Source organism: Neomonachus schauinslandi, chromosome 2 (assembly GCF_002201575.2).
Source record: "Neomonachus schauinslandi chromosome 2, ASM220157v2, whole genome shotgun sequence".
Taxonomy (NCBI): Eukaryota; Metazoa; Chordata; class Mammalia; order Carnivora; family Phocidae; genus Neomonachus; species Neomonachus schauinslandi.
The window spans coordinates 33,772,334-33,796,796 of record NC_058404.1 but is presented as its reverse complement, the minus strand read 5'-3'; the positions used below and the strand labels follow the sequence as shown (position 1 = coordinate 33,796,796).

At 38.1% G+C, this 24,463-nt stretch overlaps 1 protein-coding gene across 1 annotated transcript in view; it reads right to left on the bottom strand.

Annotated features, from left to right (window-relative positions):
• Nucleotides 1-14,252, bottom strand: part of KCNU1 (potassium calcium-activated channel subfamily U member 1) — a 170,909-nt gene extending 156,657 nt beyond the window's left edge. Inside the window, 5 exon segments of the mRNA XM_044912803.1 lie at nucleotides 6,067-6,186; nucleotides 8,904-9,055; nucleotides 9,058-9,120; nucleotides 10,657-10,712; nucleotides 14,230-14,252. Of these exon segments, the coding sequence (XP_044768738.1) occupies nucleotides 6,067-6,186; nucleotides 8,904-9,055; nucleotides 9,058-9,120; nucleotides 10,657-10,712; nucleotides 14,230-14,252 (414 nt within the window).
• Between the last annotated feature and the right edge of the window lie 10,211 nt (nucleotides 14,253-24,463).

Here is a 24,463-nt window from a genome sequence, read left to right as displayed (position 1 = left end):
AGATAGTATTTTTCATTCCCATTTTATAATTTTTGTATTTTATTTCTCTGTGCAGAAATAAACTACAGATAGTATTTTTCATTCCCATTTTATAATTTTTGTATTTTATTTCTCTGTGCATCAGATTCTTCATTTATCAAAAAGAGGTAATGACAATACCTCTGTTTTGTAAGATGGATTTTAAAAGGGTGATGGGAGAGGAGAACTGGTGTGAGAAGTCGTCAGGTAAATCCATTTTAGGAAATCTCACCCATGAAACTTGGAGAATTGATATAGAACAAAGCCGGCCTTTTGGAAATCTGTTAGAACAACCCTACCCCACTTTCCCAGGATATATTCCAATTTGAAGACACAAGAGATCCGTTAACTAACCTGAATTCGGATCTAATTTTGCCTTCACTGGCTGCATTAGCCACTTACTTTACTAGTCTCCACAAAGAACTGCCACAGGAAATAATAAATTTTATTATTTCAAAATTTAAATTTTATAGATACAACTTCTGGGGGAGAAGAGTTGTCTTAAGTCACCTAAACACCTGAAGAAAATATATCTGAGAATGTTGCTGAGAATCTTGAGATTTGAAGGAAGAAGCTCATAGCAGTGGATGGAGATGGGGGTAAGGAAGAAATGAATTTTTTACTGTGTACCCTTTGATAGTTTTTGAATATTGTGCCATGTGCATAAAAAAGACAATGTAACCATGCACAAATAATCAGTGAATATCGTCTAGTATCTCCTGCCAGTTTTTTCGTTATTCATATGATAAAGATTTCTAAGGCATAGTCACATACAAAATAAGTCCCTGATGCTTGATAGTATATTAAATATAAAATCTGTAATAATGGAAGAAAATGGAAAATAAAACATAAAGATACAACTCATCTCAAGGTGGTAGAGAAGGTTTTTAAATTTTATTTTTTTAAAACAATGGATGTAAAGTATGAACTAAGAGACTGGTTTTTATGTTTTTTTCCCTAAGAAGTACCACTGAATTATGAAAATGAGCAAAACCCAGTGAAAAAAATTTTTATTTAGTCAATTTTTCCAGCATTATTTTTGAAATATTTTTGTCTCATTTCCAAACAAATTGTGATGCTTCCTTTGCTCATTTAGTTGTTCTGAATACTAAGATTGACAACTCTTGCTCTAGCTAAGGGCTTGTTTACAAATTACAGAAAGGATTACACATTCACAGAAAAGATTACACATTTATGGAAAGAATTTAAAACAGAATACAAAGACACATAAAGTGCTGGAGTACCTGAGAAAATAGAAGCAAGGGAAGATGGGAAAGCAGAATGTGGACTTAAAATGGTGCCTAGAATGATGCCAAAAATAGATACGTTTTTTAAAGATAAGCCATAATTTTAGTTCTGAATGTTCTAGCCATCAAAGCAACAGAGAAGCATAGTCAATTACACAATTAATTACAACCCCTCTGCCCTGGAAAAAAAGGAAAGATGGTTTAGGAATAGGACTATATTTGGAACTTAATGCAAAAGAAAATCTCCCAAAGATAGTCCTAACATAACTTGTGATGACTAAAACAACACAACCACAGATGCTACAGAGTTGATTAATACTTTGCCATGTTTTAATCTAGAGAGGGATCTCTAGAAGGTATCCTGTTTTGAAAATAATATATTTTCCCCTTTGATTATTGGAATTTTCCTTCTTTTTCTTTGCTTTTCCTCTTTTTTCATCTTCCTCTCTTTTTTCCTCCTCTGTCCTTTTGTTGTTCTTCCACTGAGTGATTGGCTATGAATCCTCCCCCAAAGTATTAAGGATACTTAAAAAATCTTAGTCTGTAGATTTTTTTTACTTGCTCTATTTGGGGGGTTTGATATAGATACTGTGCCTTCATTGAAAAAAAGAAAATTGAATGTTTTCTTTCTCTTCCACACCCTGTTTAATTAACATTAGGGATATCCACTTCTTGAAGATTTGGTTGACTAGACCTTGAAATCATCTAGGTCTCCCACAGATGGAGGGGGAGGAGGGGTGATTGTGGTGGTGGTGATACAGGTCTTTGACAACATCTGTATTTCTTCCAGATACTTGTCTGTTTAAGTTTCTTTCATTTATGATTAGTTTTGGTAATTTATATTGTCCTAAGGAATCATTCAGTTTTCAAATTTAATTGCTTATATAGCTTTCAATTTGCTTTTTATTTGTATCCTCATTTTAATGTCTTATTTCTTATATATTTGTACTTTTTCTCTTTTTTTCCTTGTTTAGGCTAGCTATTGATTTCTCTGTGTTATTGTTTTAAAGAAGATGTTTTATAACTCATTAATTTCTAACTTTATATTCTACATAGATTTAATGTGTTTTCTTTCTCTAATTTTTTGAGATTGATAATTCATTTATTTTAATTATTTTCATTTATCAAAATAAGTTTTTATTGTTAGGCATTTAACTCAGAACCACTTCCATCTTCTATGTGGTGTTTTCATTATCTTTATGTTTTAAAGATACTGCAAGTGTTACTTTGATTTTTCTGAGTTAAGATTCTTTTGAGAGAGGGAAATGTTACGATTTGTAGCTGTAAGGTCTTTTTCTTTTTTTTCTGGGTTTATTTATTGTTTTCTTATTTCTTATTGTGCTGTGTTCAGTTAATGTCTGTCTGTACTTTGTAGGTTTCGTAATTGGGACTGTTTTTTTGTGGCCCAATATATGCTAAATTTTTACATATAGTTCATAGACACTTGTAAGTTTAATTTCTGTTTTCAGCATATGGAATTTCATCATTTCAATCAGGATTCTCTTATTAATTAAGTTACTTTGATATTCTTTGTGTTTATTATTGTTAAAAAGAAACAGGTCCAAAATGGAGTCATTTATATTAAGCCCCACAAAAGACTTAATATCTAACCTACTTGCTGTTTTAGCCTTTCCTGACAATGCAGTTTTAAACCAATCAGTCTGGAAATTCCTGACCAGCACTAGTGAGGTAATCTGCCTGCTCTATCCCCTAAGGAAAGGTGACCTTCCCTGAAAAAATTTTTTCTTTTCTTTTGCTAATAGCTTCCTTGCTCCAATCTCCTTCCTATAAAAACTTTGTTTTGTACAACTCCTCAGTTATCTCCCTGCTTGTTAGATGGGATGCTACCTGATTCATGAATTGCTTAATAAAGCCAATTACATCTTCAAGTTTACCTGGTTGAATTTTGTTTTTTAACATTATTTTTTCCTATTTATTATATCCTTATATGATAGGTGAACTAAAAGCTCCTACAACCAATGTGTTTTTAGTATTTCTATTTATATCTTATAATTTTTTAAATTTATTATCTTGAAGTTATATTTTTGGTGTAGGTAATTTTTGATGATATTTGGTATTTGTATTTTTGGTGATATTCATGATGTTATATTTTGGTTGAGGTTTGTTATATTTACCATCACAAATACTGTGTGTTGAATTGTGTCCCCCCCCCCCCAAAAAAGATATGTTGAAGTCCTAACCCTCAGTACTGCCAAAAGTGACCTTGTTTGGAAATAGGGTCTTTGCAGATATATTTAAGATCATGAGGATAGGCTCTAATTCAGTATGACTGGTGTCCTTGGGAAAAGAAAATTTGGATATATACACAAGCAGAGGAGACATTATGTGAATGCCACGTGAAAATGAAGGCAAAGATCTGGATGCATGTATGAGCCAAGGCACACCAAAGATTGCTAACCAACCAGCAGAAGCTAGGAGAGAGACATGGAACCAGTTCATTCTCACAGCCCTCAGAAGGAATCAACCCTTGACTTCTAGCCACTAGAACCACAAGACAAAAAATTTCTGTTGTTTTCTGTTGGTGTGTGGTACTTTGTTACAGTGATCCTAGGAAACTAATACAGGTTACTTGGCTTCATTTATTGTTTTTTTGCCCTGAATTCAAATTTATCTGATATTAAAATGTGTTCCCAATTTCTGTTGTCACTTGCCTGGTATACTTTTGACAGTTCCTTTATTTTCAAACTTTAGTGCCTCTTGAATTTTTAAAACATAATTAGACCATGTCAGCTCCATGCTCAAAAAACCCTCAATGACTTCCCTTTGCATTAGAGTAAAATTATTCCATTTGAAAAGCCTACTTCCTTAGTATGAAGTGCAAAGCATTGCATGGTTCTCCTGTCTCTTCTCAGACCTCATTCTGCTCTGCCCTCCGTGACCTCTAGCACAGGAGTCTTATTGTGGTACTTGCAGTAAGCTGAGCTCTTTACTTCCACAAGTCTGTTCTCTCTGTCAGTAACCTTGTTTCCTCTTCAGTGGCTTTATATTTCTGAGTCTTCATGTCTTAGCTCAAATCTTAACTTCTCAGAGATTTCTTCTCTGATCACTGTATCTGATGTGATCTAACTCCATTTCCACCGAAACTCTCAAACACATCACTCATAATTCCCTGGTAGCATTGATCACTGTATGAATTTATTTTATTTATATTCATATTTGTCATCTCTACCCCCACTAGAATCTAAGTCCCATGAGACTTAAGACTCTTGTCTGCATTTTCACCATGTCTAGAATGTCAGTTTTGCATGTAGTTGGCAAAGAGTAAGTATCTGTTGAAAGAAGTAAGGGAATTACAAAGAAAGGAAGGATGGATGGATGGAAAGGAAATCTACAAGCCATTTTGTTCTCTTCTCAGCCTTTCATAAAATACTTGCTCGGAACCTCTAACTGAGGAGTTCCTTTCAATGTTAGAGTGTTTATTCTAATCTAAACTCTACTCTGTGCCTCCTATTGTTCCAGCTACTTAATCATCAGCTGTAACAGATTGAAAAAAACAGTTTTTCCATTATTAAAGAAGTAATTTTTATTGGTATGTAATCAGTGGTCATTCCTTCTTCACCCACTTCCCATATGCGATGCTCATATGGTGGATGGTGTAAGTTATCTTCTCCCTCAGCCCAGAGACCTTTAATATGTTATTCCCAATATTATCCTCATACAGTCACACATGATTTGAACATTTGAAGAGATCCTAGCCAAGAAATCCCTGATCTAATCAGGAAGAATCACTAAATTCTTCTCTAACAGGTCATACTGACAGGCATTTCAGAAAAAGGACCAAAACTAGAAGAAAGAAAAAGGGAGAGGCACATTCCCAGATGATTCAACATTCCCTGTAGATTTTATCAAGAACAATTATGTATGTATATATTTCCAAATACGTTTTAAAAAGTAATTTTATCTTAAACAACATTAACCAGAACAGAGCAATGTTTTCACCAATTACAAAAAAAGCAAAGGATAATCTCTAGCTCACATATATCTACTTCCACCATATCACCATCTGATGGCAGCATACCCTCAAAATATAGATTCTACTTTTTAATGTTTCAGATCAATTCATTCCTTTATAGGGCATCTGCTATTTCCAGACAATGTGACATAAATATTTCCATGGCCTAGTCTGTTCTCTTAAGGAGCTCACAGTACACTGGAAGAGACAGGCATATACACAGATAATTTTAATAACAGTGTGCAATGAATATTATAGAAGCTTAGAGATGGACTCTTAGCCTAATATGAAGATAAGGTAAGATTTTCCCCTATGAGATTATACCTGAATTGAGTTTTAACATGTGCAAGTTACCTAGATTAAAATAGGTAGTAAAATGATGAATATCATCATACAGAGGCAAAAGAGACTAGTTTGTATATAAGGAAGAAAAGAGGCTATTGGAATCAAAGGAGGAGAAAATTGTGCATTTCAGGCCCAATGATTCCCTAAACATCACATTTTTCGGGCACATCTATATGCCGGGCATCCATCTACATACAAAGAAAACAAAATGAACACAATCTTTGTCCTAATAAAGCTTTTCTTCTAGCACATACACTAATGATCAATTGAAACTATAATGCCAAGTAATTATATTCAAATTAAAAACAAGCAGAATATGGATAGGGTAGACACAGGGAGATGGCAGTGGGGAGGCAGTGATATTTTAGATAAGGCCACCAGGGAACACCAGATGTTTACCTAGGTGATAAAATTATATATACGGACTATAATCACACTCATGGCTAAAGTACGTTTGCAAGCTAACAATGAAAATGCACTTACCAACACTTGACCCACAAAGGTCTGTGCTGAAAGCAGCATTTCTATACGATTACGAAATATTCCTTGGAAGTGGAGACTTTTTAAATGTTTACTACGGATGCTCTTTGTCAAGAGTAGTTCCTATAAGGAAGAGAAAAGAAGTGAGAGTGAGCTGGATCCCAGAGAAAGTAATCTGTTTTATGTATGTTGGTAGAGCCTCCTGCTGAGTTATCAGCCAGAAATTACTATACTTTGTCCAACCCAGAGAACCCCAAAATCCCTTATTCAGCATATCATGAAATGAATTTTACTGGGTTTGCATTTTACTGGTCTTTTGCACAGCTTTTTAATTAGGAATTCTGCGGTCACCATGCCTTCTTCACATGCTCTCAGTCCTAGACCCTTCAAACTGACATTATTGTAGTGATCAGGATTGGGAATAGCATGCTTCTTCCTGCTCTGGGAACATCTCTTATCCTTTTCTATCAAGATACATGGACAAAGGAAAAAGATTACAAATTGGTTTTTAGTGATTACTTAAGTATCTGCTCCTTTTTGGGGAAAGAAGGAAAGTTTCAGCAATTTTATGTTGCTTTTAGTTCCTTATCTGGTGACATATCCTGCTGATATAATCCCTCCTCATATTTATAAAGTGCCTTTACTTATTATATTTAAATTTATAGTAATCCTATGAAGTAGACAAAATAAGTGTGATTAAAACCACTATCTACTGCTAAGGAAACTGGGGTATAGAGAAATTACATGACTGGCCCACAAGCAGGGGATAAGAGGCTGGAGTCTGAACTAGCCCCCATATCTATTGATAAGCTACCACCAAGAAAGACACAAGTGAGCTAGAATTCACCACACCATGCTGACTGAGACCCTCTGACTTTTAGAAAAACTCATTATATATGGAGCCAGGGTTTTGAAAAGACTTAATTTTTCTACTCATAATCTCTGAATGGTGAAAGAAAAGTCTCATTAAATAACTATTTGATAATAGAACTCATATCTTGATCAGTGATTTGCCCTCTAATATCTGACTCATCATGTGCATTCCTGAGATGTCTAAGACTTAATTTAAAAAAAAATGTTCAGTATAACATTAATGTGGAACACTTCTTTGAATTTCATTATGAAATTAGAGGAGCCTTCTGTGGGAAAACAAATTGACCCTAAGATAAGATATAATAAAATCATACTTATGAATGTAGTAAACATTTTAAAAATGCACATTTAAGGAGAAAACTATGACTCCAAATAATTTTTAAAACATCTCTGACAGTTGTGACATTTTTTGCATTAGGCCAACTTTCCCAAAGGCTTAGAGAAAAAATACAACACTCTCGATTTAATTAAATATAACAAGTTACTGAGAAGTCACTCAGCTTGTATCAAATTCTCTCAAGGTTCAAAACCAGAAAAGTAGAGTATTCTGGAGGCTTGGACCCTACTTCTTAACATCTCATAATAGTTGCTTCCTATTAGAAATTAAGACACCTCTGGACAGAAGGGTAGACATAAATTACATCCCAAAGAAGGGAAAAATACTGCAAATGTTTATGGACAAATAGGTTCTCACATTTTTGTAACCACACAAAAATAAATACAATGGAGGGAAAAGATACATTTTCTGGAGCAGAAATTTAAGGAGATTAAACAATTCTAGCAATTCAGTTGTGCATTGGGAAAAAAGAAAAAAAGTAGAAGGCAGATTCTCCATACCCAGTACTCATTTGTGTACTCTATCAGTCTTGTTAAGGAGTAAGTGCTCCTCAGAATTCTTTCCAGTTTTTATGCCGCTGCTTAAAGTCGTTACAAAAATTAAGAATAGAGGGGACTCATTTAGCAACAAAATCTATGAACTACTATACTGGGTACATGTTGAATGCGGAAACCTGAATTCCATTTTATGATTATTGCCAATGACCTTAAAAAGTTACCAAGTTATTACAAATTCTGTTATTTTATGTCAATGTTTACCATTAAGAGAAATGTTTTAAGCAACTTTTCAATATTGACTACAACGCACAAGTGAAATGTGTTATGTTATGGAAATTGCTGTATCAGTAAAACAAAGTTTGGGAAACAAAAATTGGGAACAAATCACACAGGGCATAATAAAGCTCTGCCTTCGACCACCGGCATTAGAACAGCCATTATACAGCATTTGAGAGTTTTATTTCAGCTCTTAAGCAGAGTCTTATCTAAGATACCATTATTCTCGTCATCATCATTTGCTAGCTGTTACCCCACAGCCCCCACCCTTGCAAAGCTTGTTTGGTTGTGAATAGTGTCTCTGCATTTGTGGCTGGATGGCATGTGAATGTATGCATGGGTTTCCATATGAATATATGTACAACTAGGTGTGTTGTGTTAACATGGTATATAAAAGACAATGTACATGTGTTAAGTACATATGCATCCTGCATGCGTGATTTATGAAAGTAAGGTTGACCTGATGGTGGTCTTTGCCTGCCTCATAGTACCAAGCACAACTATCATTTTAAAATTCAAAATAGAGTCATAGATGTAAATGTTTGTGGACATTTTTTTTTTTTTTAAGAATAGTGACTCTGTTTCCAGAGCTATCATTCATCATCAGCCACAGCAGACATTCTTTCTCTGAGTGGTGGGAAAGGAGGCCCAGCTCTGTACCTGCTGCCTTTGGAATGGTGTCCTGGGGTCCTGATTTCTACCCCAGGGGAGGATCAGCCCCTTTATAAGGCACTGGATTAGAGCTGGGTCTATTAGCTCATGAAAACTGAGTGAAGCTTAAATTGTTTTCTAAACCCAGTCACTTGCCAAACCTGTCTCAATCTTCATACAGTAGGATCCAAAATAAGGAAACTGACCAAGAGAATTCCTGTTCCCTTGATGTTTTGCCATTTTTTAATGGTTCTCCAGATTAGTCTGAAAATGAGTAAGATGAGGAGTCCAAGCAAGAAGGTCACAAAGGAAGAGAGAATAAACGCTGCTTGGATCTCACTTGAGCAGGCCATTTTCCCAGATCTTCCCCACTATCACTCTGCGGCTTTGTTTGAAAGATCAGGAGACGGAACTGCTGGGCTTCTGTGATGTCATGATCACATGGTAATGATTCCAAAAATTAGAGTTTAGTGTATCAATGAGTCCTGAGGCCAGGTGTAATAGCGATAAGTGATTCCAGGAACAAGGGTCAGCTAACCACTGCAATGCTGACTCATAGGATGCAAATGAATGAACAGGAGAAGACCAGGTCCACAACGTGGTCTTCAGAAGACAAGAATTCTAGATCTAATTCTTTTACTGACTTTCTTTCTGACTTAGAGGAAATTACAGCCTTCATGGCTATGGTCAATGGTCAATGGGCTATTTGGTTTGTTACAAATACCTTCAATTTTTTTTTTCTTTTCTTTCTTTCTTTCTTTTTTTTTTTTTTAATTTTTTTTATTTTTGGTGGAATGGCATCCAGCCATCTGTGTGTCAGTGAATTGATTCTTTACCTGAGCAGATACCACATGCTCAGTAATTGTGGAAGGACAGATGAGAGGAGTACTTCAAGATTTTTGCTTAACTCATCAATAAGAAAGGCACGATAGGGCAGGTATTATAGAAAGTACTTTTACTGGTGCGAACATTGGTCAGTTGTTAAATATTTGAGCCCAGGAATCTGTTCCTCTGATCTCTTCTTTATGGGACCGTCCCCTTTCTTGCTTTTATCCCTGCCGTGTCAGCAAACACTTTGGTCAAGCAGAGGTAAAGTTCAGAATGAGAGCAATTTCTTTTATTTTCTCTGATGTTTTCAAAGGCATAAGAAATGTCATGCCTTTCAGTGCACCCACGTGGCAGGCAAAATGTCAGAGCGTGATGGGGGGCCTAGTCCCCCCAGTTATTGTGAAGATGGCCTGACACAAGGTGATGAGACCCAGGAGAAATGTTGTTGTCCTTTGGAGCCTTCCATGATTCTGCTCTATGTGGCAGACTATTTCTAGAAGAGAATTACAACATTTCCTAGAACTGCTGCCACAGTTATATTTCCTTCTAAGCTGAGCTATAATTTCCACAAAATCTAGTCATTAAGCTAGCATAGGGCAATATTAGGAAGGACTCTGGTCTAGAGTTAGGAGCCCTGAATTCTGGCCCTAGTCTTTCATTTAAGTTGCTGTGTGATGTCTAATAAGTCACTTTACTTTTCACAGTCATTTATTTTATGTTGAAAATAACATAATAACATACTTGATGGAATTACTGTGGGGATTCAATAAGGTAGTGTGATCATATTTTGAAAAGCATAAAACTCAAAACAAGGAAAGATAACCATTAGCTATTTCAGTTCCTTTTCTGAATGGCACTGATTATAAAGCAAAGAGGAAGGGAGGGAGGGAGGGAGGGAGGAAGGAAGGAAGGAAGGAAGGGAGGAAAGAAGGAAGAAATTATGTGTTTAGATCACATGCACACATGAGCATAAGCCCCTATAGCTAGCTATTTGGAAAATAAGATCACAGTTTCCAAGTTAAAAGCTTATTTACTTAGTCTGATTAATCTTAAGTAATGGTTAAGCTATCATCATCAATTCAACTTTCTTATTTTCCTAACTTTTGCTATTTAATATTGTCAAAGTACTACCAATTCTTTCCAAGATACCATCTAGGCATCTCTTTCCCCCTTTCCCAGCAATTGTCCTATGAGAACAAAAAGATTCAATTTTAATTAAACAGCCAGGTAGCTTGTCCCTCTAATATATTATGGTCATGGTAATACTAGTTTCTATGGCTGAGTCAAGGAATGTGTGGATTTCTTTCAAAGTCGGTCTTTCCAAATTTGTCTTGAACCTCCAGTGTCTGGGTCATCTGGTTTCCCTGGAACTGTCCCAGCTTCTGTACTGAAAGTCTAACATCCTGAGAAGACCCTTGGTCCTGGGCAGATTGGGGTAGGTGGTCCTCCTACCCCCCCCCCCCACTTCTTCATCTATACAGTGCTGCAGGCGCACTGCCCCATCCTAGCTACGAGGGCACGCAAAGTCTTTTCTTTCTCCAGGCCTTTCCGACACACGGTGCCCTCTGCCTAGAGCACACACTTGTGTCTTCAGCAGCCGCTTTCTTTCTTTTTTTTTTTAAAGATTTTATTTATTTATTTGAGAGAGAGAATGAGAGAGAGAGAGCACATGAGAGGGGGGAGGGTCAGAGGGAGGAGCAGACTCCCTGCAGAGCAGGGAGCCCGATGCGGGACTCGATCCCAGGACTCCAGGATCATGACCTGAGCCGAAGGAAGTTGCTTAACCAACTGAGCCACCCAGGTGCCCCCAGCAGCCGCTTTCTTCATGTCTCTTTTTCAGTGGCCCACCACGCTCTCCTGACCATCCTTTAGAAAGGAGGGCTGGTCACAGGCCCCAGGATTCTGTGATGGCCCTTTCCTTCACGGCACTTCATGGCATTTCTTGTAATTACCTTATTTCCTGTTGTCTGGTTTATTTTCTATCTTCCCTCACAAAATGTAAGCTCCACAAGCTTAGGGATACCTGTTTTATTCATTACTGAGTAGCCCGTGTCAAGTAATACACCTGCCACATGCTTGGCAAGTCACCAGAACTTAATAAATATCTGGAGATTGAATGAATAAATCCTAGATCCTTAGAAACATGTTAGGTGAATGAAATACTGACTCTACATGGACTTTAGCCCAAGTTATCCACACTTCTCTCCTCCATATTTCCCACCTCTCACTACAAACTATTTTCATGAAGGAAGTGTGCCATCTGCAGTTGTTTATGCACAGGGCATGGTATGTGGTGTGTGTATGTGTGCTCAGAATGTGTGTATACAATGTATGTGGTTTGTGGTGTGTGTGTGTGCATGTCGTGTGTGCATGTGATGGTGGGAGTGTGTGTGTGGGCGCATGGTGACGTGTGTGTGCTTTTGCGAGCAGTGTGTATGTGTTGAGTGGTGCGGGGTGTGTGTGTGTGTGTGTGTGTGTAGGGGAAAGGGCATATGATTTGGATCAAGTGCCATTCAAAGTGTTACTGTCTTTGCTAACAGGTTCAAATTTGGTAACTTTTCTCAGAGTTACTGAGTTATTGTGGCATGGTAGAAGTGTGTGATGAAGGAAAAGCTGCCATTTGTCGCTTGGTAGCAATTCAGTATTCAGAACTAGAGAGACAATTTGAAACAACATTACCTTTTACAATAACTGAGAAAGGACTCCCCTTGTACTAGATAATTTAAAGAAAAGAAAAAATTCACTATTCTGTTGGCTACCTACGATCAGCCAGAATCTTCTGTGTGTGTGTGTGTGTGTGTGTTTGTGTGTGTATTGAGCAAGTACTATGTGCCAGGCACAATGGAAGCACAATGGTCAACAAAAGAAACCTAGTTCATTCCCTCACAGGGCATACAGTTAACTGAGGAAGATGTTTACAATTAGAAACTAGGAAAAGTGTTTGACGGAAAAAAACAGGTGGTGGAAGGAGGGACCTAATCGAGGTGAGGAGGCCAGAAGCTGCCTCAAGCCCGTCATGTGTGAAACTGAGGGCTGAAGCATGACATGCTACCTCAGTCAGATCCTCCAGTGCGTGTGGAGAGGCCAGGAACAAGCACTGCGCCCACCGTTAGGCAGAGAGGTACCATCTTGGGCAAGGTTGGGAAGGATGGCACTTCTGAAGAGAGTGGTTGCATGCACAGTAATGACCCAAGAGAAGGCTGGCTGCGTATGAAGGGGACCAGATCACGCAAGGCCTTGTATTCAGGTTAGGATTAAAAATACACACAGACCAACAAAAATTCATCCCAAGAACAAGAGGAAACATTTGAAAGCTTTCAGAGAAGGACGTTAAGTGATTGAATCCCAGTTGTAAAGGGATTACCCTGACTTACAGAGAAGACACCACAGCAGGTGAGATGTGGTGGCTGGTGGAGATACGCGGGCAGGTGGGAGTGACGTCCAGCAGGTAACATCTGCTCCCCTGCATGAGGGACATGAGGGAGAGGACTGGTCAAAGCTACCCTGCTTTTCCAGCTGGTACTTATGGGGGTTTCTTGGAAGCATTCACTGCTGTGCCTTTAAAACTCCACCTAAGAGGGACGCCTGGGTGGCTCAGTCAGTTAAGCGTCTGCCTTTGGCTCAGGTCATGATCCCAGGGTCCTGGGATTGAGTCCCACATTGGGCTCCTTGCTCAGCCGGAAGCCTGCTTCTCCCTCTGCCACTCCCCGCCCCCCCCCCACCCCGTGCTCTCTCTCTGTCAAATAAATAAAATCTTAAAAAAAAACTCCATCTAAGAAATAAAGACAATGTGATGAAGAACTTTTCTTTTTTCCCACTCAGATGAATTTTTTTTAACATGTCAGTGATTTGATTAGAAAATAGCTTCACTTTGTACACATCTCTATAATTTACCTCCGGGCATTCAAATATTCTGGAAAAATTGTACTTTATAATGAGAATGAATAAATGTTTTATCTTAAAATTTTAGTTTTCAACAAATGTGCCCTATTTGACAAAAGTAAGTAAAAACTTCATTTTTTAAGTGTCTACACCAGCACTTATGAGTGTGTGTGTGTGTGTATGTGCCTATGTGTGTGTTTGTGTAAAATGCTTCTGAAAATAATAACCATATTGTGATGTTATCTTTTAAGGATCTAAATGCATCCATCACACTGAATGGTATAACCCTACCCTCTTCTGTTTCTATAAGAAGAGGTTCATTTCATACCACAAGGAACATCCTCACCATCTGTCAGACACTGGTCAAGAAATACTAGGCCTCAGTTCATGCAGCTAGTCAATGTCAGAACCAAGTCTAAAGTCAGAGATGAAGATGGTTCCACCTCCACAGAACACTCACATGCTAGTGAAAGTACATCAGCTTTCTGGGGTGGACATCTTTTTGTTGATTTCATGTATCTGTGGCTTAGGGAATGTTACTTACAGAGTGTAGCCTCAGTCTCTCAAGGCCTTTAGATGAAGCTATTTTAATCATCTTTTTTTTTTTAAAGATTTTATTTATTTATTTGAGACAGAGAGAATGAGATACAGAGAGCATGAGAGGGAGGAGGGTCAGAGGGAGAAGCAGACTCCCTGCCGAGCAGGGAGCCCGATATGGGACTCGATCCCGGGACTCCAGGATCATGACCTGAGCCGAAGGCAGTCGCTTAACCAACTGAGCCACCCAGGCGCCCTATTTTAATCATCTTTACCTTTCTTTACCTTTCATCTTCTGAAGGCTTCATTTCTATTTTTGGTTGAACTCCTTAAGTGTCATGAAATAGAGGAAATAGTAAATTAACTACGTCTGGAGAAAGCTTAGTGTTGAGGGAATATGATTTAATCCATATTCTCTTTAGAGCCATGATCCCACCCTTTAAAAAGTCACTGTTCTTTTTAACTCACTCTCTTGTTCCCTATGTATTCCAAGTGGACAAACCACAACAAAATGTTCCACTGTGGTAGGCACTTCAACTCAATTGAATGGCTATCTACACTATATTGGTGAGAGTATGTGTTTGTGTTTAGAAACTATCAGCTCTGGAGAGGCTGATACAAGCAAGGTAATTGTAGTTAAAATCCATACAGAAACTTGAGTTCTGTTTTTCTTTTTTCATCGAGTTTGTTGGTTTACCTCTGAAGCATAAGCCTTTGGACAGGCTTCTTATGCTCCCCCATCTTCATTTTCTCATTAGTAAAGTGAGGAGGCTGCTACCGGTATTTGGGATTCTTACCAGCTTTGAAACATGAATCTTTGATTCTATAATCGTAGATTATGACTCTACTAGATTGTAAACTCTTTTCCATATACCAGTGTCTAACCTCATCTACCAGATGAAGTCATTAAAAAATGAACAAAAAGGAAGAAGCATCATTTCTGAGTGTCTTTTTACTGAAGAGGTGTCCCCTTTGAAAAGTTAACTTGGAACCCAATTTGATTTCTTCTTGAATCTCATGGAATTTTCCTCATAGAGGGAATATGGTTATGTTGGTCACAGTCTCTGATTCCATCTGTGCATCCAAGCCTCTTTCCCTATGTAATCTGAATAGAAACATGCTAACTGCTTTGCCAGACACACCGTCTCTTTGGTTCTCTGTCCAATCTCCCATTCCTTTTCTCACTTATTTGCTTTCTGTGGTACTGCAGAGTTATGCTTCATTTTGGGTATTTGCAAACTGCATAGTAAGTCCATATGTATATCAAATATGTGGGTGGATTGCTAAGTGCAAAATGAAGAACTTCCTCAATCTTTTTAATTTTCTCATTTGTGGTTCCTAATTATTGTACGTTGGAGGGTGGTCTTAAATCGTGGTACAAGTATTAACAAAAGTTAAGACATGAGCCTTCTCCATTTGGCCAGTAGGTGGGAGTATTTCACAGGGAATTAGCAAACTGCAGGGATTTTTTTTTTTTTTTTATTTGTTTTGTTTTAGAAGATGGAGGACCCTTCTGGAAGAGAACTAAAAAGGAGAAAACAAAAACAGAAAGTTAAGAACGAAGAGAGGGACACCCAATCATATAAAATACAGGGCTTGTAAACAGTCTCACCAAAAACCCATTTTCTGTTCAGGCTCTCTCTGTTTATCCTCTGACTCTGCCCCTTTTGATAGAATACAAGGATGAATTAAACTGTTGATAACTCTGGAGTTGTGTTTTTTTTTTTTTCCTTTTCTTTCGTTCATTTCTTTTCTTTTTCTTTTTTTTTTTTTTTTAGTATAATCTCTATGGATCCTTGAGAGTCCTAAAAAACCTTTTCAGGAGAAGGAATAATGCAATCAGTCTCCTCAGAAATCAGGCCAGCTGAACACCAAGCTGGTGATTTCATCAGAATGCTTAATGCCCACCAGCAGAAGTGGTGTGAGAGCAACGCAAGTGTAGGCTCACTGTTGGCAGCTTCGCCAGCGACTCTGGCCAGGGTCTCAATGCAGTTATCATTATGTCATCCCTTTGCCCATCTTCTCTACTGCTACTGTTTGGAATTATTTGTCTACCATTGAAAAGATTAAGGCAAATCACCAAACATTGTCCCAGCAGCTGGTTGCTGTATGAGTGTGTTTTAACAGTCACAATTTCAATGAACTAAATGTTCATTTGAGTCTCTGGGCAGTTGTATTCAACTTGAAGATTAGGTTGAAAAACGGAGCTGTCACCAATGGCATAGGAGATGAACGCCATCTCTTCTGTATCAGCTTCTGTTGAATTGGCACGTTCACCCAGACACTACTCTCCAAACCCCCACTGTGCCCTTGCAAGCTTTGGAAGGAGATGAAATGATGGACTGGCCTCCTGCTCTGTCTTTGGTTTGAGGATAGCCCAGCAGTTTTCCAATTATTCTCAAGAGAGAAACCAAAACCCTATAGATACAAAATAACTTTCTAAAACACAAAGTTATTTTAATCTACATATTTTAAAGAAAATCCCAACAAATGATATAAGGTGCATACACAAGGCAAATGAAGTTCTTTGAAACTAGTTAACATCTTCTAAGACACAGCTTTGCATATTCACTAGCTCTATTATTTCTCCCAGCAAAGGATAAATTTGCCCTCTTTATTGGCATTTCTGGCTTTCTTCATCAGTATTGTGATTTTAATTGCATTTATCCAAAAACTGCCTTTGTAAGCAGTGCCCTTGATACAGTGTGAAAGTAACTGTTGCATTAATATATTTATTTTCTTTTTTCAAGATGTCCTTGAAGTAAGGGTCTTTTGGAATATAATATGCAAACAGTATGTAGATAAGCACTGATGCAAAAGAATTACTGAGCATTAAATCTGTTTATCCTAAGTCCTACTCATTTCTTTTAATTCTTTTTTTTATTATTAGGTTATGTTAATCACCATACATTACATCATTAGTTTTTGATGTAGTGTTCCATGATTCATTGTTTGCGTATAACACCCAGTGCTCCATTCAGTACGTGCCCTCTTTAATACCCTCTAAAACCCTGTTTGTTTCTCAGAGTCCATAGTCTCTCATGGTTCATCTCCCCCTCCGATTTTCCCCCCTTCATTCTTCCCTTCCTGCTATCTTCTTTTTTTAACATACAATGTATTATTTGTTTCAGAGGTACAGGTCTGTGATTCAACCGTCTTACACAATTCACAGTCTCACCATAGAAATACCCTCCCCAATGTCTATCACCCAGCCACCCCATCCCTCCCACCCCCCACCACTCCAGCAACCCTCAGTTTGTTTCCTGAGATTAAGAATTCCTCATATCAGTGAGATCATATGATACAGGTCTTTCTCTGATTGACTTATTTCGCTCAGCATAATACCCTCCAGTTCCATCCACGTCATTGCAAATGGCAAGATTTCATTCCTTTTGATGGCTGCGTAATATTCCATTGTATATATATACCACCTCTTCTTTATCCATTCATCTGTTGATGGACATCTTGGCTCTTTCCACAGTTTGGCTATTGTGGACATTGCTGCTATAAACATCGGGGTGCATGTACCCCTTCGGATCCCTACATTTGTATCTTTGGGGTAAATACCCAGTAGTGCAATTGCTGGATTGTATGGTAGCTCTATCTTTGACTTTTTGAGGAACCTCCATACTGTTTTCCAGAGTGGCTGCACTAGCTTGCATTCCCACCAACAGTGTAGGAGGGTTCCCCTTTCTCCGCATCCCCGCCAACATCTGTCATTTCCTGACTTGTTAATTTTAGCCATTCTGACTGGTGTGAGGTGGTATCTCATTGAGGTTTTGATTTGGATTTCCCTGATGCTGAGCAACGTTGAACACTTTTTCATCTGTCTCTTGGCCATTTGGATGTCTTCTTTGGAAAAATGTCTGTCCTGTCTTCTGCCCATTTTTGATTGGATCATTTGTTCTTTGGGTGTTGAGTTTAAGAAGTTCTTTATATATTTTGGATACTAGCCCTTTATCGGATATGTCATTTGCAAATATCTTCTCCCATTATGTCAGTTGTCTTTTGGTTTTGTTGACTGTTTCTTTTGCTTTGCAAAACTGTTTTTTTTGTTTTAAATTTTTTATTGTTATGTTAATCACCATACATTACATCATTAGTTTTTGATGTAGTGTTCCATGATTCATTGTTTGTGCATAACACCCAGTGCTCCATGCAGAACGTGCCCTCTTTAATACCCATCACCAGGCTAACCCATCCTCCCACCCCCCTCCCCTCTAGAACCCTCAGTTTGTTTTTCAGAGTCCATCGTCTCTCATGGTTCGTCTCCCTCTCTGATTTTACCCCCTTCATTCTTCCCCTCCTGCTATCTTCTTCTTCTTTTTTTTTTTTTTAACATATATTGCATTATTTGTTTCAGAGGTACAGATCTGTGATTCAACAGTCTTGCACAATTCACAGCGCTTACCAGAGTACATACCCTCCCCAGTGTCTATCACCCAGTCACCCCATCCCTCCCACCCCACCCCCCACTCCAGCAACCCTCAGTTTGTTTCCTGAGATTAAGAATTCATCATATCAATGAGGTCATATGATACATGTCTTTCTCTGATTGACTTATTTCGCTCAGCATAATACCCTCCAGTTCCATCCACGTCGTTGCAAATGGCAAGATCTCATTCCTTTTGATGGCTGCATAATATTCCATTGTATATATATACCACCTTTTCTTTATCCATTTATCTATCGATGGACATCTTGGCTCTTTCAACAGTTTGGCTATTGTGGACATTGCTGCTATAAACATCAGGGTGCATGTACCCCTTTGGATCCCTACATTTGTATCTTTGGGGTAAATACCCAGTAGTGCAGTTGTTGGATTGTATGGTAGCTCTATCTTTGACTTTTTGAGGAACCTCCATACTGTTTTCCAGAGTGGCTGCACCAGCTTGCATTCCCACCAACAGTGTAGGAGGGTTCCCCTTTCTCCACATCCCCGCCAACATCTGTCATTTCCTGACTTGTTAATTTTAGCCATTCTGACTGGTGTAAGGTGGTATCTCATTGAGGTTTTGATTTGGATTTTCCTGATGCCGAAGGATGTTGAGCACTTTTTCATGTGTCTCTTGGCCATTTGGATGTCTTCTTTGCAGAAATGTCTGTTCATGTCTTCTGCCCATTTCTTGATTGGATTCTTTGTTCTTTGGGTGTTGAGTGTGATAAGTTCTTTATAGATTTTGGATACTAGCCCTTTATCTGATATGTCATTTGCAAATATCTTCTCCCATTCTGTCGGTTGTCTTTTGATTTTGTTGACTGTTTCTTTTGCTGTGCAAAAGCTTTTTATCTTGATGAAGTCCCGATAGTTCATTTTTGCCCTTGCTTCCCTTGCCTTTGGTGATGTTTCTAGGAAGAAGTTGCTGCGGCTGAGGTCGAAGATGTTGCTGCCTATGTTCTCCTTTAGAATTTTGATGGACTCCTGTCTCACATTGAGGTCTTTCAACCATTTGGAGTCTATTTTTGTGTGTGGTGTAAGGAAATGGTCCAGTTTCATTCTTCTGCATGTGGCTGGCCAATTTTCCCAACACCATTTGTTGAAGAGACTGTCTTTGTTCCATTGGACATTCTTTCCTGCTTTGTCAAAGATGAGTTGACCATAGAGTTGAGGGTCCATTTCTGGGCTCTCTATTCTGTTCCATTGATCTATGTGTCTGTTTTTGTGCCAGTACCATACTGTCTTGATGATGACAGCTTTGTAATAGAGCTGGAAGTCCGGAATTGTGATGCCGCCAGCTTTGCTTTTCTTTTTCAACATTCCTCTGGCTATGCGGGGTCTTTTCTGGTTCCATACAAATTTTAGGAAGATTTGTTCCACTTCTTTGAAAAAAGTGGATGGTATTTTGATGGGGATTGCATAGAATGTGTAGATTGCTCTAGGTAGCATTGACATCTTCACAATATTTGTTCTTCCAATCCATGAGCATGGAATGTTTTTCCAATTCTTTGTGTCTTCCTCAATTTCTTTCATGAGTATTTTATAGTTTTCTGAGTACAGATCCTTTGCCTCTTCGGTTAGATTTATTCCTAGGTATCTTAAGGTTTTGGGTGCAATTGTAAATGGGATCGACTCCTTAATTTCTCTTTCTTCTGTCTTGTTGTTGGTGTATAGGAATGCCACTGATTTCTGTGCATTGATTTTATATCCTGACACTTGACTGAATTCCTGTATGAGTTCTAGCAGTTTTGGGGTGGAGTCTTCTGGGTTTCCCACATAAAGTATCATATCAGCTGCAAAGAGTGAGAGTTTGACTTCTTCTTTGCCAATTTAGATGCCTTTGATTTCTTTTTGTTGTCTGATTGCTGTGGCCAGGACTTCTAATACTATGTTGAATAGCAGTGGTGATAGTGGACATCCCTGCCGCGTTCCTGACCTTCGGGGCAAAGCTCTCAGTTTTTCCCCATTGAGAATGATATTTGCTGTAGGTTTTTCATAGATGGCTTTTATGATATTGAGGTATGTACCCTCTATCCCTATACTCTGAAGAGTTTTGATCAAGAAAGGATGCTGTACTTTGTCAAATGCTTTTTCTGCATCTATTGAGAGGATCATATGATTCTTGTTCTTTCTTTTGTTGATGTATTGTATCACGTTGATTGATTTGCGGATGTTGAACCCACCTTGCAGCCCAGGGATAAATCCCACTTGGTCGTGGTGAATAATCCTTTTAATGTACTGTTGGATCCTATTGGCTAGTATTTTGGTGAGATTTTTGCATCCATGTTCATCAGGGATATTGGTCTGTAATTCTCCTTTTTGATGGGGTCTTTGTCTAGTTTTGGGATCAAGGTAATGCTGGCCTCATAAAATGAGTTTGGAAGTTTTCCTTCCATTTCTATTTTTTGGAATAGTTTCAGAAGAATAGGTATTAATTGTTCTTGAAATGTTTGGTAGAATTCCCCTGGGAAGCCATCTTGCCCTGGGCTTTTGTTTTTTGGGAGATTTTTGATGACTGCTTCAATTTCCTTAGTGGTTATAGGTCTTTTCAGGTTTTCTATTTCTCCCTGGATCAGTTTTGGTAGTTGATACATCTCTAGGAATGCATCCATTTCTTCCAGGTTATCTTTTTGCTGGCATAGAGTTGCTCATAATACGTTCTTATAATTGTTTGTATTTCTTTGGTGTTGGTTGTGATCCCTCCTCTTTCATTCATGATTTCGTTGATTTAGGTCATTTCTCTTTTCTTTTTGATAAGTCTGGCCAGGGGTTTATCAATCTTGTTAATTCTTTCAAAGAACCAACTCCTAGTTTCGTTGATCTGTTCTACTGTTCTTTTGGTTTCTAATTCATTGATTTCTGCTCTGATCTTTATGATTTCTCTTCTCCTGCTGGGTTTAGGCTTTATTTACTGTTCTTTCTCCAGCTCCTTTAGGTGTAGGGTTAGGTTGTGTATTTGAGACCTTTCTTGTTTCTTGAGAAAGGCTTGTATTGCTATATACTTTCCTCTTAGGACTGCCTTTGCTGCCTCCCAAAGATTTTGAATAGTTGTGTTTTCATTTTCATTGGTTTCCATGAATTTTTTAAATTCTTCTTTAATTTCCTGGTTGACCCATTCATTCTTTAGTATGATCCTCTTTAGCCTCCATGTATTTGAGTTCTTTCCGACTTTCCTCTTGTGATTGAGTTCTAGTTTCAAAGCATTGTGGTCTGAAAATAGGCAGGGAATGATCCCAATCTTTTGGTACTGGTTGAACCTGATTTATGACCTAGGGATGTGATCAATTTTGGGGAATGTTCCATGGGCACTAGAGAAGAGTGTGTATTCTGTTGCTTTGGGATGGAATGTTCTGAATATGTCTGTGAAGTCCATTTGGTCCAGTGTGTCATTTAAAGTCTTTATTTCCTTGTTGATCTTTTGCTTACATGATCTGTCCATTTCAGTGAGGGGGGTGTTAAAGTCCCCACTATTATTGTATTGTTGTCAATGTGTTTCTTTGCTTTTGTTATTAATTGCCTTATATAATTGGCTGCTCCCATGTTAGGGGCATAGATATTTACAACTGTTAGATCTTCTTGTTGGATAGACGCTTTAAGTAGGATATAATGTCCATCCTCATCTCTTATTACAGTCTTTGGTTTAAAATCTAATTTGTCTGGTATCAGGATTGCCACCCCAGGTTTCTTTTGGTGTCCATTAGCATGGTAAATGGTTTTCCACCCCCTCACTTTCAATGTGTGGATGTCTTTGGGTCGAAAATGAGTCTCTTGCAGAGAGCATATTGATGGGTCTTGTTTTTTAATCCAATCTGATAGCCTGTGTCTTTTGATTGGGGCATTGAGCCCATTTACATTCAGGGTAACTATTGAAAGATATGAATTTAGTGCCATTGTATTGCCTGTAAGGTGACTGTTACCGTATATTGTCTGTGTTCCTTTCTGGTCTATGTTGCTCTTAGGCTCTCTCTTTGCTTAGAGGACCCCTTTCAAGATTTCTTGTAGGGCTGGTTTCGTGTTTGCAAATTCCTTTAGTTTTTGTTTGTCCTGGAAGCTTTTTATCTCTCCTTCTCTTTTCAATGACAGCCTAGCTGGATATAGTATTCTTGGCTGCATATTTTTCTCATTTAGTGCTCTGAATGTATCATGCCAGTCCTTTCTGGCCTGCCAGATCTCTGTGGATAGGTCTGTTGCCAATCTAATGTTTCTACCATTGTAGGTTACATATCTCTTCTCCTGAGCTGCTTTCAGGATTTTCTCTTTGTCTCTGAGACTTGTAAGTTTTACTATTAGATGTCGGGGTGTTGACCTATTTTTATTGATTTTGAGAGGGGTTCTCGTGCTTCCTGGATTTTGATGCCTGTTTCCTTTCCCAAGTTAGGGAAGTTCTCCGCTATAATTTGCTGCATTATACCTTCTGCCCCTCTCTCTCTTTCTTCTTCTTCTGGGATCCCAATTATTCTAATGTTGTTTCGTCTTATGGTTTCGCTTATCACTTGAATTCTGCCCTCGTAATCCAGTAGTTGTTTACCTCTCTTTTTCTCAGCTTCTTTATTTTCCATCATTTGGTCTTCTATATCACTGATTCTCTCTTCTGCCTCATTTATCCTAGCAGTTAGCGCCCCCATATTTGATTGCACCTCATTAATAGCCTTTTTGATTTCTACTTGGTTAGATTTTAGTTCTTTTACTTCTCCAGAAAGGGTTTCTCTCATAACTTCCATGCTTTTTTCAAGCCCAGCTAGTATCTTTAAAGTGATGATTCTGAACTCTAGATCTGACATCGTACTAATGTCCATATTGAGTAGGTCCCTGGCAGTCAGTACTACCTCTTGTTCTTTTTGTTGAGGTGATTTTTCCCGTCTTGTCAGTTTTTCCAGAGGAGAATAGATTAATGAGAGAACAAAATGCTAACAGGGTAACAACGTCCCCAGAAAATATACTCTAAACAAATCAGAAAAGACCTGAGGCAGGGGGAAAAGAAAGGGAAAGAGAAAAAAAAGTAAAAGAAAAAAAAAGATAAAGATAAAAACAAACAAAAACAGAACAACAACAAAAAAACAGAGTATGATCAAATATGATCAGGCTGGTACAATAATCAGTGCCACACACTAGATTTGGGGTGTATTTTGGTCTTTTAGAAGAAAGTGCCTCCCAAAATTTTAAAGAAAGAAAAACTTATATATGTACAAAAATAAGGGTTGATATGATGAAAGGATGGAATATGACTGTAAAGATGAAAATTATAAAAAATTTTCTAAAAGGAATTGATAACAAGTTGTTTGAAAAAAGAAAAAAGAGGATTTAAAAAAGAAGAAAAACAAAAGGGAGAGAATGTGATCAGGCAGGGGAGTAGAAAAAAACCATACACTAGAGATTTAGGGTATATTTTGATCTGTTAGAAGAAACTCTCTCAAAATCTTAAAGAGAGAACAATTTATATATATATGCCAAAAATACAGGTAACTACTATGAAGGGATAGAATATGACTCTAAAAATGAAAAATAAAAATGTTTTTTTTTTTTTAAAAAGAGATTGATAAGATGTTGGTTGAAAAAGGGAAAAAGAGGGCACCTGGGTTGCTCAGTTGGTTAAGCAACTCCCTTCAGCTCAGGTCATGATCCTGGAGTCCCAGGATCGAGTCCCGCATTGGGCTCCCTGCTCGGCAGGGAGTCTGCTTCTCCCTCTGACCCTCCTCCCTCTCATGCTCTCTGTCTCTCATTCTCTTTGCCTCAAATTAAAAAAAAAAAAAATCAGACTTTATAAAAAAAAAGAAAAGGGGAAAAAGAAAAATTAAAAAAAAAAGACTTAAAAAAATTAACTTTGAAAGACTAATGAATCATGGTAAAAAAGCTTAAAAAGCCATGGATTCTATGTGCATTATTCCCCTAGTGCTGGAGTTCTGCCGTTCTCATTGATTGGTAAACTTGGTCTTGGCTGGCTGTTCTTGGCTGATTTCTGGGGGAGGGGCCTGTTGCTGTGGTTCCCAAATGTCTTTGCCGGAGGCAGAATTGCCCCACCCTTGCCCTGTCTGGGATAAGAAATCTGCTCGGGTCTGCTCTTGGGAGCTTTTGTTCCCTGCA